The sequence below is a fragment of the Bos mutus genome, chromosome 19 (genome assembly GCF_027580195.1).
Source record: "Bos mutus isolate GX-2022 chromosome 19, NWIPB_WYAK_1.1, whole genome shotgun sequence".
NCBI lineage: Eukaryota > Metazoa > Chordata > Mammalia > Artiodactyla > Bovidae > Bos > Bos mutus.
This window is the reverse complement of record NC_091635.1, coordinates 21275259-21291891: the sequence shown is the minus strand read 5'-3', so window position 1 is coordinate 21291891 and position 16633 is coordinate 21275259. Positions and strand designations below refer to the sequence as shown.

The following is a 16633-nucleotide window of genomic DNA, read 5'->3' as shown; positions in this document are numbered from 1 at the left end:
TGGGTGATGCGAACATATGAGGTTCCTAGTTGGCTTCCCAGGCTTGGGTCTGGAGGACCCAGACATTCCAAACAGGAAAGGCTGGTTTGGTCTTCAGGTTATCTCTCTTGATCCTGGGAGTGGCCTGATTCCACATTATTTATGAAGAAAGAGACCCTTTGGAGATTGCGAGTGAAGCAGACACAGCAGAGGTCCAGGGTTCTTGGAAGGTGGGTCACATTTCAGGACATTTCTGTGTCCCTGAGTGTAAACCGATAGCACACCTCCGTGGGCACAAGTGTGGCAGTAGGAGCCAGGAGCTGCATGTGGGGCAGAGACCTGCTCTCCACGGGCCGGGGCTCCACACCTGCCTATACCTCTCAGTTCCCAAAGGCTCTCCCCTCCCATCCCCTGTGAACCTCACGGAGCCAAACATGTAGGTGTTCTCCCCGCAGTCTGCCTGTTACCCTGCAGTCACTGGGCTTCACATCTCAGCCCCACTGTTAACAGCTTGAGCTGCTGGGTCAGGCACTTTACAGGGCTCGTATCGTGGCTTTGTCAGCAGTGGAGGAGAAGAGCAAGCTGGGCTTACAACAGCCCTCTTCAGCCCAGAGCCTTGTGCATGACGGTGTTGGCAAACATGGACTGAATCTGGGGAAGATGTAACCACCGAGGAGACTCAACTGACAGTGGCTCTGGCATTCAAGGAGGACTTACGAGCAAGCAAATTATTTCACTTTTACAACAACCATGTTATCCTTGTTTTTAGAGTGTAGAAGAGGTTAAGAAATTTAACCAAGCTCACAGTTATGAACCTTGAATTTGAACACAGCATGATTTCCAATATCCTGCTCCCTACTCCCAACCTTGTATTAAAAACATACAGAAGGGAATTTCCTGGTGGTTTGGTGGTTAAGACGCTGCACTTCCACTGCATAGAGCCCAAGTTCAATCCCTGGCTGGAAAACTAGGATCCTGCATGCCTTGAGGCCTGGCAAAAAAAAGCATCCTCAGAGAGCTGTGTCTCTGTCTCCCTCCTTTGTCCCTGTGCAGACTCCCAGAAAAAAGGCCATGTAAGGACAGGGCAAGAAGGCAGTGGTCTGTAAGGCAGGAATAGGGCCCTCACTAGAACCCAGCCATGTTGGCACCCTGACCTTGGACTTCCAACCATGGGGTCACAAAGAGCCAGACACAACTGAACGACTGAACAAAAACTCTAACATTCTGTCTAAAGTCAAAATTTCCCCAATTGTCCTCAGAATGTCTTCTCATAACTCCTTTTAAAAATTTCAACCAGAATCCAGGCAAAGTTCACACGTTATACTTAACATCTTTTAATCTGGTACAATCCTTCCCCCATCCCATCCACCTATATCACTGACAATTTTGAAGACAGCCCAGTTGTCCTATAAAAAGTACCACTTTCTAGTTTGTCTGATGTTTCCTCAAGTCTAAACTCAGATACAGCAGTTTCAGGTAAGGATTGCACTTAGGAGATGCTGTCTCAACTGCATCCTATGAGGAGGCATCTGATTGGCAGGTAGGAAGGCGAAGTTGGGGACAGACGTTTAACCTCAACGCAAAAGAAGCCACGAGGCTTTCAGCTCGGCGCCTTTTCTTTACACCAGCAAAGCCGGCTGAGCTTGGGACCCGCAATGCGGAGTCCATCAACTGAGAGTCCCGCTCTACCTCCCACGCCCCCTTCCTGCCCTCTTTCGCCTGGCCCCGCCCCGCCAGCCGGGCCCCGCCCCGGTCCAGCCCATCGCGCTTCCCCAGCCTCCGCCCACCCAGCGGCGGAACTAATGTCGCTCCCCTCGACGTCTGCCGCCCGGACTCTGAATCCCCGAGCGCCAGGCGAACGGGGACGCTGTTCTCCGTGGGCTTCCGGCGCACGCTGGTCGGCCGCAGCCGACGGTTCCAGAGTTCAGGGGTCTGCTGCCGTCTCTCCGGCCGGTGCGCTCGGTTCAGCTGCCGCCATGGGAATCTTGGAGAAGATCTCCGAGATCGAGAAAGAGATCGCCCGCACGCAGAAGAATAAGGGTGAGGGCCGGCCCCGCGGGGCGTCTCCCGCCACGGCTGCGGGCGGCGGGCAGGAGCCGTCGGGGCCGGGCGGGATCAGGGCCGGACCACAGGGCCGAGTGGAGAACCTCAGCTCTCGGAGCAGCGTCCGACCTGGATAGGCAGGGTCGAGGTTCGAACCCGGGTCTCCTGGCGGCTGGGCCTGGGGAGTTGGCGCTCTGCCCTTTAGTGGGGGGCCGTCCAGGAGGAGACCTAACAGGTACATCCTCGCCAGCAGCCTGGAGCCGTTAGGTGGGTGGAGGCGGTCCTGACTTGAGTCTGGCGGACCTGGGTTTGGGCCCGGTCTCTAAGCTTGGGAAGTCACCTCACAGTTCTTGGCTCTGCTGCACTGACTCACACCTTGTAGGGCAGCTGGCTTCCTCGGCCGCTGCCTGATGAATACTGAAGGACTTCATCATCCCAGCGACAGCAGAAAACACCCCCAGAATGCCCCCAGGAGTGGTACCGCTCGGGCTGAGAACCCCTGACAGTGGGTCTCCAGGTCTCAGTAAGGAGCTTTTGTCCTAAGTGAAGTGAAAAGCCAAGGGCATTTTAACTGAGTGGTGGTCTTCTTCTCCTCTGATCTCCTTGACAACGATTGCTACCTGGCTCTGGGGCCTCCTGGCCAGCATTCAGAGCATATGGGTCCCTCCCAGCCCGCCCTGGACACTTACCCATCTTGTGCTGTGTCTTCTAGCCACCGAGTACCACCTTGGTCTGCTGAAGGCGAAACTTGCCAAGTATCGGGCCCAGCTCCTGGAGCCGTCCAAATCGTCCTCCTCCAAAGGAGAGGGCTTTGATGTCATGAAGTCAGGCGATGCCCGTGTGGCACTGATCGGATTTCCCTCTGTGGGTAAGGTCAGTGATGGGCAGCGTGGGCCTCAGGAGGAAGGCGGCTTGTCTCCTTTCCCACCTGGATGCACCTCTTCCCTGCCTCTGAGTCGACTCCACAGACGGAGGAGAGCCAGCCTCTCCAGAGTCAGGCTGCACCCCTTTGTCAGCCCCACAGGGGTGTTGTCACCTCCCAGTCAGAGAGGCTCTGCTGGCCTCGGTCTCGTTTACTGAGCGTGCACCACATGCCAGGCACACTCTGTCCCTGCTCCCTCAGACCCCCCTAGCTGGGAAATGGGGGGCAGGAAAGCCGGAAGGGCAGGTTCGGGAGCCGGGGCGCCTGCTCTGTGAGCAGGTGTTTGAGCCCTGAGGAGTGGACCTTGAGGCGGAAAGAAGAGTAGGCTCACAGGCCCAGGTGGAGCCCGGGGCGCAGCAGCAGTGGCAGGAGGGGGAGAGTGGGTGGCAGTGAGGCCCTGAACTGGCCAGGTGTGACCTCGGTGCCCAGCTGCCCCCAGGCAGGTGGTTAGTAAGCACAGCCAGGCTCCAACTCCTTGAACATTGCTGGGGACTCATTCATCTTACCCTTTTCCCTCAATCTTACTTTCCAGTCTGCAAGGCATTCTCCCGGATGAGAAGCCCAGGCTGGAAGGAGCCACTCTAGTGACCAGGGGCTATGCTCTTGGGGTCTGGGTCCTATTGGGAATCAGGGCCCTGAGCACAGGAGGGCCCAGACCGCCCATTGCAGGGGTCAGACAGGTTCAGGGATGTCCCCCAGGTTGGCCTCTGGCAACCGTGACTCTCAGGGCTGCCTGTCTGCCCACACCTGTCTGCACCACCAGGTTTTTATCTTTCCTGAAGTTTCTAAGAGGCGCCCTGTGTGGAGAGTGTGTGACAGTGATTCTTTCACAAGCCTGAGGGTGTGTGAGTGAGCTGTGCCTGGCTTCCTGCTGACTAGGATGGGGTTGCCAGGCCAGGTTGCGCTCTTGGCACTGCCCACTGCTTTGCTGGCCTCTGGGCCATAGCATCCATCACTAGGGTCACCGTGCTCCCTGTTTTATCACCTCCTTCATGAGGTTGGGATCAGGAGGAGGTCTAGGGTCCTCCAGCACAGATGACTGAAGGCCGGGTCTCTCAGTCCACAGATGGACTGGCTGCAGGGTCCATCCAGACCCTTTCCCACACACCCTCCCTCACAGTCAGCTGTCTCAGGCTGGAGGATCCCTATCCCCTTGCCCTCACTGGAGTAGCAGCTTTGTGCCGTCACCCAGTTCAAGTCTGCCAGGCCCAGGAGGGTCTGGGGGTTCTGTGGAGCTGGGGATGGGCCCTGATACAGAGCGGGAACCCTCTTAGGAACCAGGTCCCTGTGTCCCTCACTCCAGACGGGCTTGAGGCCTTGGGCACGAAAGGGCCTTCTGATGTCCAGCCCCCTCTGGGCAAGGCCCGAGGTGACTTTTCCAGCTATTGTCATCACACCCCAGCCAGGGTAATTGGCAGGGAGGGGGGGCCCAGTGTGTGGGCTTCTCCAGGAGGCAGGGCACGACTGCCGCTGCAATGGCCTTCTCTCTCCTAGTCCACCTTCTTAAGTCTGATGACCTCCACCGCCAGCGAGGCTGCATCCTATGAATTCACAACCCTGACCTGCATCCCTGGGGTCATTGAAGTAAGTTGGGGTTTGCTGGGCCCCGGGAGGGAGGGTGAGCTTGTGTATGGGAGGGGGTCGCATGGGGGAGACTCTTGGCTGAGCTGCCCTGGCCTCAAGCATGGACACCTCTGGGGACTGGGGCTGCCGGGACCCCAGAGACGCCTGGCCCATCCTGCAGTCCAGGCTGGTTCCAAGGATCTGCCAGTATGAAGCCCTCCCTGGTTCCCTGAGGCTGGCCAGCCAGGTCCTGTTCTCCATGAAGCTCTGGAGCTCTGGGCAGCGGGGTCCTGTGGCCTTGGACCTCCCACCTACTCATTGAGGTGGTTTCTTTGAAGCACTGTCAGCACCAGCAGTGACTACTGTGGGCCCCTCCCAGGAGGCCTCCCCACTCTCAGGGCATGGTCTGCGCTGGGCTGGCTGGGGTGGGACAAGGCTCAGACCTGGCCCTGGGGCCAAGCCGGGTTCAGCTGGGCCCTTCCCAGCCCGCCCGCTCCACCTCACTCCTCTCCTGCTTCCTAGTACAAAGGCGCCAACATCCAGCTCCTGGACCTCCCTGGAATCATCGAAGGCGCAGCACAAGGTGGGGGCAGGAGTGGGCAGTGGGGGTGGAGGCTCAGGCCTTGGTGGGGGCACAGTGGGGAGCGCTACTCCTCCCCAGGTGCTGATGTCAGCTTCCTCCTAAAACTGACATCTCTATGAGTAGGACAGGGGTTAAGAGACATGCCTGCTCCAGGATGACAGGTGGCAGAATCCATGTGGGTCTATAAGGGGAGGAGTCTGGGCTCCCTGTGCTAGGGGTCCCACAGCCCTGCGCTTGTCACTGTAACCAGCACCCACCTTTCTGACCAGGGAAAGGCCGTGGCCGGCAGGTGATCGCTGTGGCCCGCACAGCTGATGTCGTCATCATGATGCTGGACGCCACCAAGGGCGAGGTTCAAAGGTCTGCGGTGGGGTGGGGTAGGCTGGCATGCCCAGGGAAGCCCTGGGGTGGGTGGCGGGACACTGGCTGCAGCTCTTGTGTCCCTGAACTCCTGGTGGGTGGTCCAGGGCACTTGGCCTGGTTACACATGAGAGCAGGGGCAGGGTGGTCCACAGCTGCACCCAGTGTGGGCGGCCTCCCCAGGAGGCTTGTGTGTGGAGGCATGGGCTGTGCCGTGCCGGCCTGGGTGCGCCGAGTGCTGCCCAAAGCCCACCAGGAGCCCAGCCCCAAGCAGCAGAGCCTCGTTCACACCCTGACCTGCGGCTGAGGGCACACCAGCCCGTCTCCCTTTGGGCTGACCAGAGTGTCCGGGGCTCTTCCTTGTTATCTCTGGTGGCTGGAAGCGATGTTCGGGATCTGGTGGTGTGGGGGAGAGGGCTGGTCTTTGTCCAGGTATGGGGTGGGGGGCTGACTGTTATATGGAGGCAGTGCAGCCTGCCTGGGACCCTTGTGAAGGCCGTGGGGCTCCACCAGGTCTCTGCTGGAGAAGGAGCTGGAGTCGGTGGGCATCCGCCTCAACAAGCACAAGCCCAACATCTACTTTAAGGTGAGGCCCATCACCTGTCACCTGGGCGCGAGCTGGGGGCTAGGCTGCCAGCACATGGGGTAGGGCAGGGCTGCAGCTGCCCCTCCATCAGTGGTGCCTCCTTCTTTCTCCCCCAGCCCAAGAAAGGAGGCGGCATCTCCTTCAACTCCACAGTCACGCTGACTCAGTGCTCAGAGAAGCTGGTGCAGTTAATCCTGCATGAGTACAGCATCCTCACCAGAAGGGCAGGGGGAGGGGGCAGGGATGGGTGATGCAGACCACCTGTTTGGGGCCCTTCTGGTGGGGGTGGGGGGCAAGGGGCTGCTGGTGCACAGGTCATCCTTAACCTGAGCCCCTCAGAGATCTTCAACGCTGAGGTGCTCTTCCGAGAAGACTGCTCCCCAGACGAGTTCATAGACGTGATTGTGGGCAACCGCGTGTACATGCCATGCTTGTATGTAAGTGGCGCCAGGCCCTGTGGGAGGAGGAACCCCTGCCCCAGCTGACCCGGCCAAGAGCCTCACCCCAGGGGCTGCTGAGTCATGCAGGCACATCCAGTTTGACCCCCAGAGTGCATCCTGGTCTCTGGGGGCCGGACTTCAGGCCCCTTCTGCTGCATCTCCCTCCCCATCCCCGAGGCAGCAGGTGGGATCTGGTCCCGCACAGCATTGCTCCTCCCCTCCCCAGCACTCTCTGCCTTTCCAACCCTAGGTCTATAACAAGATTGACCAGATCTCGATGGAAGAAGTAGACCGCCTGGCCCGGAAACCTGACAGTGTGGTCATCAGGTGAGGCTGAGCAGAGCCAATCTGTCTGGCCTCTGCGCAGCCTAAGGCAGAAGGCCGTCCTGGGGCTGCTCGTGACCTGGGCCAGGTCCTACGCTGACCAGGCTGGGACAACGGGTGATGTGGGGTGAGCTCTGGTTCAGGAAACAGAAGGACTTCGTCCACTGAGGTCCAGGGTGAGAGTGGTTAGGGCTTCGTGGCTTAGCAGTTAACCAGGGAGCCCCAGGCTGCCGCTGAGGCCCTGGGAGACGTGGCTTCTGTCATCACCAGAAGGAAAAGGTCCCAACATCCTCAGGTGGGGCTTCTCTGAGGGGTGAGTCCTGGGGGCCATCTACGCCCCGGCCTACCATGGCTGCAGAGGCCTTGTGGGGGCAGCCTGGCCTCGTGCCCCGCCCTCTGCTGCACACGGCCTCCACCCACATGCTTTGTAGCACCACAGTGGGGCTCAGCTCCTGAGGAGTTAAGACCTCGGGGACCAGGAAGGTGGTCTGGGCCCACGAGAGGACTGCTTCCTGGGCATCCCCAGCATCCACAGAGAGCAGCAGGCACAGGGGTCCCTCCTCAGGACACCTGCTCCCCTCCTGCTGCCACACCTGGGCCACCAGCCACTCTGATGTGCTCACTCTCACCTCGGGGGAGGGCGGGACTCCACTCAGGATGGTGCAGCAGCAGAGGACCAAGCCAGGGCCCACCCGGCCGCTGAAACCCCTGCTGGGCTGCCGTTGGGGAGGGCTCTGTGCAGTCATCCTCTGCCCCCAGCTGCCCTGGCTGTCACACGTGCCCTGGGCCCTCCAAGAGCGCCAGAGAGATGGCCGGGCTCTGTGGGCAGGAGCGTGATGGTGATGGGAGGCATGGCAGCTGAAGAGCTGTCGGGCCCACCGGTGTGCTGCCTTCGAGCACCATCAGGGCCGTACTAGTCTGGTGCTAGGAGCCCCAGGGCCGCTCTGACCAACCCCTCCTTCCTCCCGGCAGCTGCGGCATGAAGCTGAACCTGGACTATCTGCTGGAGATGCTGTGGGAGTACCTGGCCCTGACCTGCATCTACACCAAGAAGCGAGGCCGTGAGTCCGGCACAGCCGTCCTCCCCCTTTTGCTAACCCTGGACTAGCAGGCTCCATGTGAGAGCCTCTCCTGTTTTTAAGCCAGCACCACCCTCTACCTGGGCCCTAGTGGCACAGGAAGCCAAATTCCAGGGGGCGCTGAGGGGAAGACAGCCCAGCAGTGGATTCCCCAGTGATAACAGGCCCCACGTCCAAGCTTTAGGGAACCGGTAGCACAGGAGCCTCCCCCAAGTCCCACCCCTGAGCACACGCCTCGCAGGTGAGTCTGGGCAGTTAGCATCAGCAGAGGGAGACGAGCTGCCCGGCTGGAGCTGGGCCAGTCCAAGTTCTCCTGCGGGTCCCCTTGGCCAGGGCTCTCACGGCTGACAGTCTTGCAGGGGTCTGCACCTGGATGGGGGTGTGTTTTGATTTTCTGTGTCGAGTCAAGGCTGTAGAGCCTGCCTGATCAGGACTCTTAGTGAGGGTATGCCAGAGAGTAGGGGGCAGTCGGTGGAGAATGGAAGGGCCCTTGTTTCCTGTAAAGAGAAGCCTTGTGGCATCGCACCCTGGCTCTGCTGACTCCCACCCACCCCCCAACCTGTGCAGAGAGGCCAGACTTCACGGACGCCATCATTCTCCGGAAAGGGGCCTCTGTGGAGCACGTGGTGAGTGAGACCTGCCAGGGGTGGGGAGCCCCTCCCGTCCCCTCGGGGTCCTGTCTGATGTCCTCTGGGCCCTCGGCCAACCCTCAGCCACGTGCAGTCAGGCAATGGACATGCATCCCACCACCCGGCTGCAGTCGGGCGTGGAGCAACGCCAACGGGTTGGGCACAGGCTCGTTGCTGGTGCAGGGACACCTGGGAAGCAGTGGTTGTCACTGTCCTGTCACACCAGAGCTGCCAGGTCCTTGGGGCCCTCCAGATATTCAGTCAGGAAGGCTGCCAGCCTGGGCAATTCCGGATGGTTCATTCCAAGTCGTGTACCCCAAATGCTGGCCCTTCTTCGTGCCCCCTACCCCAAGGGGCTGAGTGCTTCCTGCACCCCGTCACCAGGGACAGTCCATGCTGAACAAAGGAGCCCCGCTGCCTGCCAGAATTGGGTCCTTCGTGGTCGGCAGACTCCAGTCCCACAATCCTGGAGCTAAATAGTCCCACACAGGGTGGGGACTGCAATGACCAGGGTGGGGGTGCCGCAGCCTGTTAACCCAGGTGCCCTTGGGAGCCGGCTCTCCCTGTCGCTGCCCCCTGCATCTTTGCAGGGGACACAAACCCCAGCCCTTTCAGGCCCTTGGCCACCAGCTGTAGAGGTTATGGGGCTTCAGCCATGCCAGGAAGGAAAGTGGAGAAGCTGGGAGCAGAAGGGTGTTCCAGGCAGTGGGTGGCCTGTGCAGAGGCCCAGAGGCCGGAGGGATCGTGGGGTGTGGGCCGTGTGCTGCCAGCTGGCATGGAGAGCGCATGGGCGAGGCTTGTGGCAGAGGGGCCTGGGTCTCGGCCCAGGGAGGCCTGCCCCACAGGGCCTCGCTCCTTCCTGGGACACTTGCCTATCTGAGGGAGCAGCTGTCAGGGCTGCTGCTCTGGCACAGGGGGAAGAGGGCCCCTTCCGCTAGGACCCAGGTCCTCCTGTGGCTGTGGCCCCACAGCCTGCAGGTGCCCTGGAGGCGGGAAGCGGGAGCATCTGAGTGGCTGTGAGCTGAGGCTTCGTGAGGCTCACTGTCCCACTCTCCCTCCAGTGCCACCGCATCCACCGGTCACTCGCCAGCCAGTTCAAGTACGCGCTCGTGTGGGTGAGTTTTGGGCAGAGCAGCCCCGGTGTCAGGCAGGCGCCTCTGTCCTCCCACCTGGGGACCAGGGTGTCCGTCAGCCCTGCTGTCCAGATATACAGCACACGTGCTGACCCAGACCGGACACCGGCCTCCTGCTTTGGGATCCAGGGCGGTCTGACTCCTGGGAGTCCTGTTGTTGAAGCTGCAGGGTTTGCCTGTGCTGGGACCCCCACTTTAGACCCCAGCACCACCCCGCCCTCCCCCCGTGCAGCTCCGTCAGCCTCGGCCGGGTGCTTCCGAGGCTGATGAGTCCCCCTCCCCACCAGGGTACCAGCACCAAGTACAGCCCGCAGCGGGTGGGCCTGACACACACCATGGAGCACGAGGACGTCATCCAGATCGTCAAGAAGTAGTGCCCCCACCCCCACCCGTGGGACTCAGGAGCCCAAACCAGCAAAATACATGCACACCCTGGGAAGGGGGCTCACGTCTGCTGTTTCCACATTTCTTCAGCGGGCAGATGATAAGGAACTCGCTGGGCAGAGGATGAGGTTGGGTGGACTGGGCTGGGGTGTTTCCTGTGAGACGGGCCCCCGAGGGGTGCTGAATGTGGGTCTCTGGGCCCATGCCCACCCCACTGCTTCTGGCGCAGAGGAAGGTGGTTGCCCACCTCCCCCCGCCCGCTGGGGCCCATGCAGAAGCTGGCTCAGTGCTGGGCAGGGACCCAGGCCCGCCTGTGTCCTGGGGGCCTCTCAGCTCCTGCCAGCTTCTCTGGTTCTCAGGGAGGGGGCCGCCCCAGACAAACACCTATCCCCACCCCAAACCTGCCCAGGACTGCCCTGTGATGAAAACTAGAGATCTGGGGCTTTAAAGGCACAGTTCATGCCCCCCCACGGCCTGACCAGTCCAGAAGGGTCACCCCTTCTCAGGGCAGCCCCTGCCCAGCACAAAACCCAGGACCCAGCCTGGTTGATACCCCTAGGGTGGGGAGTTTGGAGTCTGGACTCTGTTTTCTCTCCAAACCCCATTCCCTTTCCAAATCTTGGCTCCCCTTCCTGAAATAAAAAGGTAACCATGACTTCTGTTTACTAAGGACAACGTGTTAAGTTTGCAGAACTCAGTTGCCAGCTCTAGTCAGGGGCAGCAGTGAGCGGGTGGAGCCTGGGCTTGGGGGACCAGGGTAGAGGGGGAGAGGGGCCTTCTGCAGGGCTCTGCCCCAGGACGGTGGCCAGCACCCCCGGGAGGCTCTGCAGTGAGAGCGGGTTGGCTCCTGCTGCTGCTGCAGGCAGGGTGGAGGGGCCCCTCCCAGGGATGGGGGGGATGGTAACAGACTTGGGGGGACAGCCAGTGCTGGCTGGCAGGTGGGGGCAGGGCCCCAGGGGGTCTGGAGAGGGGCTGGGGTGTGGAACAGGCCCACAGCTCTGCTCTCCCTGCTGTTCTTGGCTCCTCTGTCAGCTGCTCAGTCTCCTTTCCAGTGACAAAACAGGAATAATGGACATTATTAAATATGCATGGGGCCCAGGCGGGCAGCGGGCAGCGGGGTGGGCTGGGCTTCTCTTCCAGGCCAGCTTTTCCACCGGCGGCTGCACTCCTGGGGCCTGGCCACAGGACCCCCATCAGGCAGCATGCGGGCAGGGAGCGTGCCACAGGACCCAGGTAAGGTGACTTGGCCTGGGCCCTTGGGGTCTGCCCCCAACCCCCTGGGTGCAGGGGTAGGGGGGGCGCAGTGGCTGAGCTGGGGCCTTGTCCTGACCCACTGTGAGGTCCATCTTGGCCTTGCTTTCTTTATCTGTGAGATGTGCGTGATGCTCGAGGTCGAGTGCAGTTCTCTTGATGATGGTGGGCTGCCCAACTCAGCCATGAGGTCCCAAAGGAGGGGTTCTGCCTGGGTGATGGTTGCCTCACATGTGGCGAAGGGCCCTAGGCTTACAGGGGTCACCTCCAGGCCTGTCTGTTCCCCAGTTGGGCTGGGGAAGGATGAGGATGAGACCAGAGGTCCAGGTGTCCCTGGCCAGTGTCTGGTTGGGAGGCATGACTGGGGCTGTGGTCACTGGCCCCCCACATCCCTCCCCATGGGTGGGCTTGTTTCCGGGGCAGTCTGGGTGTCTGTGTTGGGTCCTGGGCCTTCTGGATCTGTGGTCAGCAGAGTTATGCTGTCTAGTCTGTGCGAGGCTAGGTCAGCATGCCCTGGCCCTTCACAGAGCCTTATGCTGGGGAGGTGTCCCTGGGGCTGGAGGAGCCTCAACACCCACCTAATCCTCCTCCCTGACTCTCCACCTGGACCCACGGTCACCACACACCTTCTGCTTCCCAGACCAGACTTGTCATCTCCCCACACCTCCCACTTTGCCTCGGGCCCCAGGCCAGCCCCCACGGCTGTCTCCAGGGCTGCCCACTTGACCTGAGCATGTCCCCTACCAGAGCCAACCCAGGCCCAGCCACTGTCCCTGCACCCCATCTCCACACAGTGGCCCAGAAGCTTTTGTCCAGGACAACTGCATAAGGAGCAGCTGCTGAGAGCACGACACTCTGCAGCCAGGGGTCCAAAGCTCAGAGACCAAACCTCCCTGAGACCCGTTACAGACCCGTGTCTACGTGGGGGAGGTGTGAGATCTGGGGCCCAGCACGTAGTACGGCTCAGCACGCTTGGTCACTTCCACTTTCAGAACACAGATAGGCTTGCAGCACCCGACAGCTCAGAGCCCGGCCATGTCCCCCACTGCTGGAGGGCTCACAGTCCCACCCCAGCGCCCAGCCTCACTTGGCTCCTCCTGCCATCCTGGCTACTTCTCACTTGCACTCTCACCTCACTCCATCCCTCCTGCCACCTGGTCTCTGCACATGCTATTCCATCTGCCTGAAAATTGTTCCCTCTTCCATCTGAACTGCTCCCTCATCTCACAGATCTTGGTTCAGGGTTAGCATCTTGGAGGGCCCTCCAGGTTCCCCCTGCAGCATCCCCCCCCCCCCCGCCCACGTCATAGCCTGGCCTGCTCAGCTCTTCCCATGGCCGCAGTCCCCCCTTATTGGTGTGGCTTTCTGCTTAATGTCTGTATACCCCTGACGTTGGGAGCTGTGGGAGGGTGGAGGCTGTGTCTGATTCTGCTCCACTTTGTGGCCCCTAGCCCCACACGGTGCCTGGCAGGTAACATGTGAACGAATGAGATTTGTTCTCTGACAGCCGCTCTTTGACTGCAGCTGAGGCTGGGGAGGCCGAGAGAGAGGCGGGACCCTCAACAGCTAGAAAGGGGGCCCCCTTTAGAGACTACAGGGTGCCACCCCGCCCCCAGCTCCACATGAAATTTGAGGAAACTGAGGTGGGGAAAGGGGCTCAGGGATTCCTCCTGGAGCCACACCTCTGTCTGCCCACTCTGGGTGTCCTTGGCAGCTTGGTGTTTGTTTGGGAGGCTGGCACTGGACTGTAGCCATTGACTTGCCGGGCAGCAGGGAACCTCAGGTCCTTGGGCTCCAAAATCCACTGTCCAGATGAAGAGACTGATGTTCAGAGAGGCCAGCCCAGCCATAGCAGAGCCCAGCCCAGCCATAGCAGAGCCCATGTTCTCAGAGAGGGACCCCAGAGGTTCTGGGGGAGGCTCAGCTCTCGGTCGGTCCCATTCCCATCTTGGGTCTGACACAGTGAGTCATGTGGCCTCTTCCCTGGGCCCCTCGACTGTATGCAAGCATGGGCGCTGGGGTGCTCTCCACTCCCGGGGCTGAGGAGAGTCTCTGTGTGATGAACATAGAGCCAGGCAGCCTACCATTAGTATCACAAATACAGTTGCTCCAGGCCACGGCTCCCGTCTGCTCTGGGGAAGTGTCCTGGGTGACACTGATGCAGGGTCTCCCCACACCTCCCTCTGGTCTCTGCCACCGGCTCTGGTCCCCAGCAGTGCAGCCCCAGGCTCATTGCTGGGGCCTCTCCTCCGCATGCCCCCACCCCAGTGCCGTCCTGCCAAGACGCCACTGACTGATGGCTACTGTCAGCTCCGATCCATGCAATTCCTGCCAGCTACCCGGGCAGTGGATGGCCCAGACCTCCATGCGCAGGGCTGACATCCAGTCTCTCCCTGCTCTGCCCATAGCCTTGTCTGCTGGCAGCCTCCACTCCCACCCGGTTCGGTGAGGAACCCTGGCAGGCAGTCTTGTCTCCACACGCAAACACATCGGCAACCCCCACTCTGTCCTCGGCACCACCCCAGCCTTCCTTACGCGGTGGCTCCCACAGCAGCCTCTGCAGTGGCCAGAGGAACTCTGTGTAGACCATGGAGGTCTGATTCCACCCTTTCTCTGCTACGGCTCTGGCCAAGTGCTCACCCATGACCTCCGAACCCACCCCCACGTCTGCCCCTCACTGTGCTGTCACCCTGGCTCTGCTGTTCCTCCCTCAAGTCAGGACCACTGTGCTCCCCTCAGGCCTCCCTCCCTCCCCTCCTGCAGCTCTTGGCCCGGGTATCATTTCTGAGGCACCTTGCCCCGGCCCCTTTTGGTGCTGCCTCCCTGTGTTATTTCAACACCAATACTCACACCATGCGACCGCCTGTGTCTTTCACTCACTCACCTTATTTGTTGCCAGTCCCCCTGTCCAGAATGTCAGCTCCATGAGGGCAGGTTTCTGTTTTCTTAGCTGCGTCCCCAGTGCTTAAACAGCACCTGCTGCAGGACAGGCTTCTAGCAAACACTTCTCAACCAGTGAATGAACAGACAAGTCAGTGTTTGCTGTCCTGAGGGACTGGAGCCAGGCTGGGGAGGGGTCTAGGGGGGCCCTGAGCAGGGACAGGGCCTAGGCAACTCCCACCGGCACTGGGCCTTCGGCCCCAGAACTGGAAGGCTGGCTGAGCCCCTGCTTGCACCCACTGTCTTCCCCCCGCCACATGCTAGCCCGAGCACCCAGGAGCCCTGAGGCAAGGGTGACCTAGTAAGAAGGGTGACTCTGGACCACCAGACCTGGGTCGGAGCCCAATTCCACCATCCCTAGCTGGTTGACCTTGCACAAGTCACTTCACCTCTCTTTCCTCATCTGGAGATGAGTGGATGGTCTCCACCCATAGCCTGTTGTGAGACCCTCATGGGAAAACAGTGGCCTGGGTCTCAGTTGGAAACCACCTCCGGGAGAAGCAGTTGGGGGTGGGGTATTGGCCCCTCTGGGTTCAGAGTGAACCCCTGCTCCATGTTCTCTCCAGTGGGCAGCAGCCACAGCCCAAAATGAGGTGGGGGGAGACAGCACCAGAGGAGGTGATGGGGGTGGATGCCCCCTTGAGATCCCACCCTGTGGGGGCCCAGTTCCTGTGTGCCACCCCCCCTGGAAGGTGCCTGGCTACTCTGGTTCCCACTCCCTGGGGACACCAGCAGCCCCTGGCCTACCACTCCACACCATCCCCTGAACTGCTGGGCACCAAACGGCTCTTGGTGAGTCTTGGGGGAGGAGAAGCAGAGGCAGAGAAGGAAGCGAGGGGGCAGAGGGAGTGAGAGGAGGGGAGGATGGGGGTGCATCTCCTCACACACCCACCTCTTGGCTCCTCTCCTCTGTCTGAGAAGGGCCTCTCTGTCCCCATTTCATAGCTGAGCAAACTGAGGCTCCAAAGGGTCAGCAAGTGGTAGGCCCAGGGCTAGAGCGCCTCTGCCCCAGGATCTTCTAAGGAAAACCTTAAGGTAATCACAGAGTTGGCTGTGGGGCCCGAGGACTAAACGGAAGTCCAATGAGTGGAGAGCCTGACGTTAGCTGGAGACCTGTCCTCAGCTCCCCAGGCCCTTATGTCCTGATCCTCGATTCCTGGGCAGAGGTGGGCGAGGGGAGAGACAGTACCCAGGCCTTGGGTCCCAGAGGTGCGGCCCCTAAATTCTCCCCTGGCCCCTTTGATCTAACAAGCTTCAGCCCCTGCCTCTCGTAGTGCAGGTTTTTTAAGTGGACTGGTCACCGGCCAGACAGTGGGCACATGGCTTTGGGTCAAGCGGCCACCCTGGAGGAATCAGCTGTACCTGGAAACGGCAGGGACCACAGGGCTGTCTCAGCAGCGGCAGAAACCGGGAGGAGCGGCAGGGCCAGGAAGGGGCCTGGGACACGGGCCACACACATGGTGCCCCTGGTCAGGGATGCTGCCCAGCAGCTCCATCACATCTTGTTTCCTCCGTGTGAAGGAGACAGAGTGGGGTCATGACTCATTCCAGAGGAGGAAACAGGCCCAGAGAAGACAGAGGGCTCTCCCAAGACCACAGAGCCCATTGGCGGCAGAGCTGGGGCCAGAGCCAGGCCCCACCCACTGCTTTTGCTCCTCTGCACCCCTTGCCCTGGCCAGGCAAGAGGCCCCATCAAGCCCCACTGGAACTGAGATGCCCCCTTCTTGCCCTGCCTTCTGAGCCAGCAGCCTGGTTCTCCCCAGTAAATTATTCACACTACTGAGAGCTGGCCAGCTCTGGTTACACTGACAGCAGTCCTGGGCACCTGCCTTGCCCACCCTCCCCCTCCCTTACCCAGGACCTGGAGGGTCCCAGCTTCCCCTCCAGGGTTACTTGCTGGCCTTTAAACATCTGGCTCTGGCTCAGGAGATGGGGCTCCATTTGTGGCCCGGAACAGACTTGCTGTGTGGTTTAGGGCAGGAGGCTCCCCTTCTCTGGGGCCCAGTTAACCCAAGCGCTCACTTCTGTGGGTGGGTCAGCAGAGGCTTGGGGAGGGCTCAACTGGGGTCAGCACGGTTGTCCCTGTGGAGACTGTAAGGCTAAGTTGTTGCCCCAGCATGGGCCTGCCAGGCCTCCCCCACTTCCAGTAAACAACACCCAGGCGCTTTCCACTAACCTTGAGGGTGAAACTCTAGGCGGAGCTCGAGGAGATGAATTATGAATGTGCCCCCTTGAAATCCTGGTCCCAGCCAGAAGGAGCTTGGCTGAACCTTCCCAGGCCACAGGGTCGGTCCCAGCTGCTCTGAGTCAAAGGAGGCTGCATGTCCAGCCACAGGCAGGACATTCGGCAGGTCCCCGTGTCCCCAAGGTCCTGAGCTTGTGACACCAGACGATCTGGGAGGGAGCAGGTGACCACC

The 16633-nt window shown here is 60.7% G+C and overlaps 1 protein-coding gene across 1 annotated transcript; it reads left to right on the top strand.

Annotated features, from left to right (window-relative positions):
* Positions 1–1843: 1843 nt before the first annotated feature.
* DRG2 (developmentally regulated GTP binding protein 2) lies at positions 1844–10680 on the top strand. The gene is made up of 13 exons (XM_005893484.3): positions 1844–2019; positions 2735–2895; positions 4439–4528; positions 5030–5090; positions 5360–5450; positions 5964–6036; positions 6153–6243; positions 6376–6473; positions 6727–6803; positions 7773–7861; positions 8447–8505; positions 9570–9623; positions 9929–10680. The coding sequence occupies exons 1-13, from the start codon at positions 1956–1958 to the stop codon at positions 10013–10015; spliced, it is 1095 nt and encodes a 364-aa protein (XP_005893546.2). The 5' UTR covers positions 1844–1955; the 3' UTR covers positions 10016–10680.
* The last annotated feature ends 5953 nt before the right edge of the window (positions 10681–16633 follow it).

Coding starts and splice junctions, on each gene's coding strand:
- DRG2 (XM_005893484.3), top strand. CDS start 1,956: ATGGGAATCTTGGAGAAGATCTCCGAGATCGAGAAAGAGATCGCCCGC. Junction 5,091..5,359: donor CATCGAAGGCGCAGCACAAG/GTGGGGGCAGGA, acceptor CTTTCTGACCAG/GGAAAGGCCGTGGCCGGCAG. Junction 7,862..8,446: donor CTACACCAAGAAGCGAGGCC/GTGAGTCCGGCA, acceptor CAACCTGTGCAG/AGAGGCCAGACTTCACGGAC.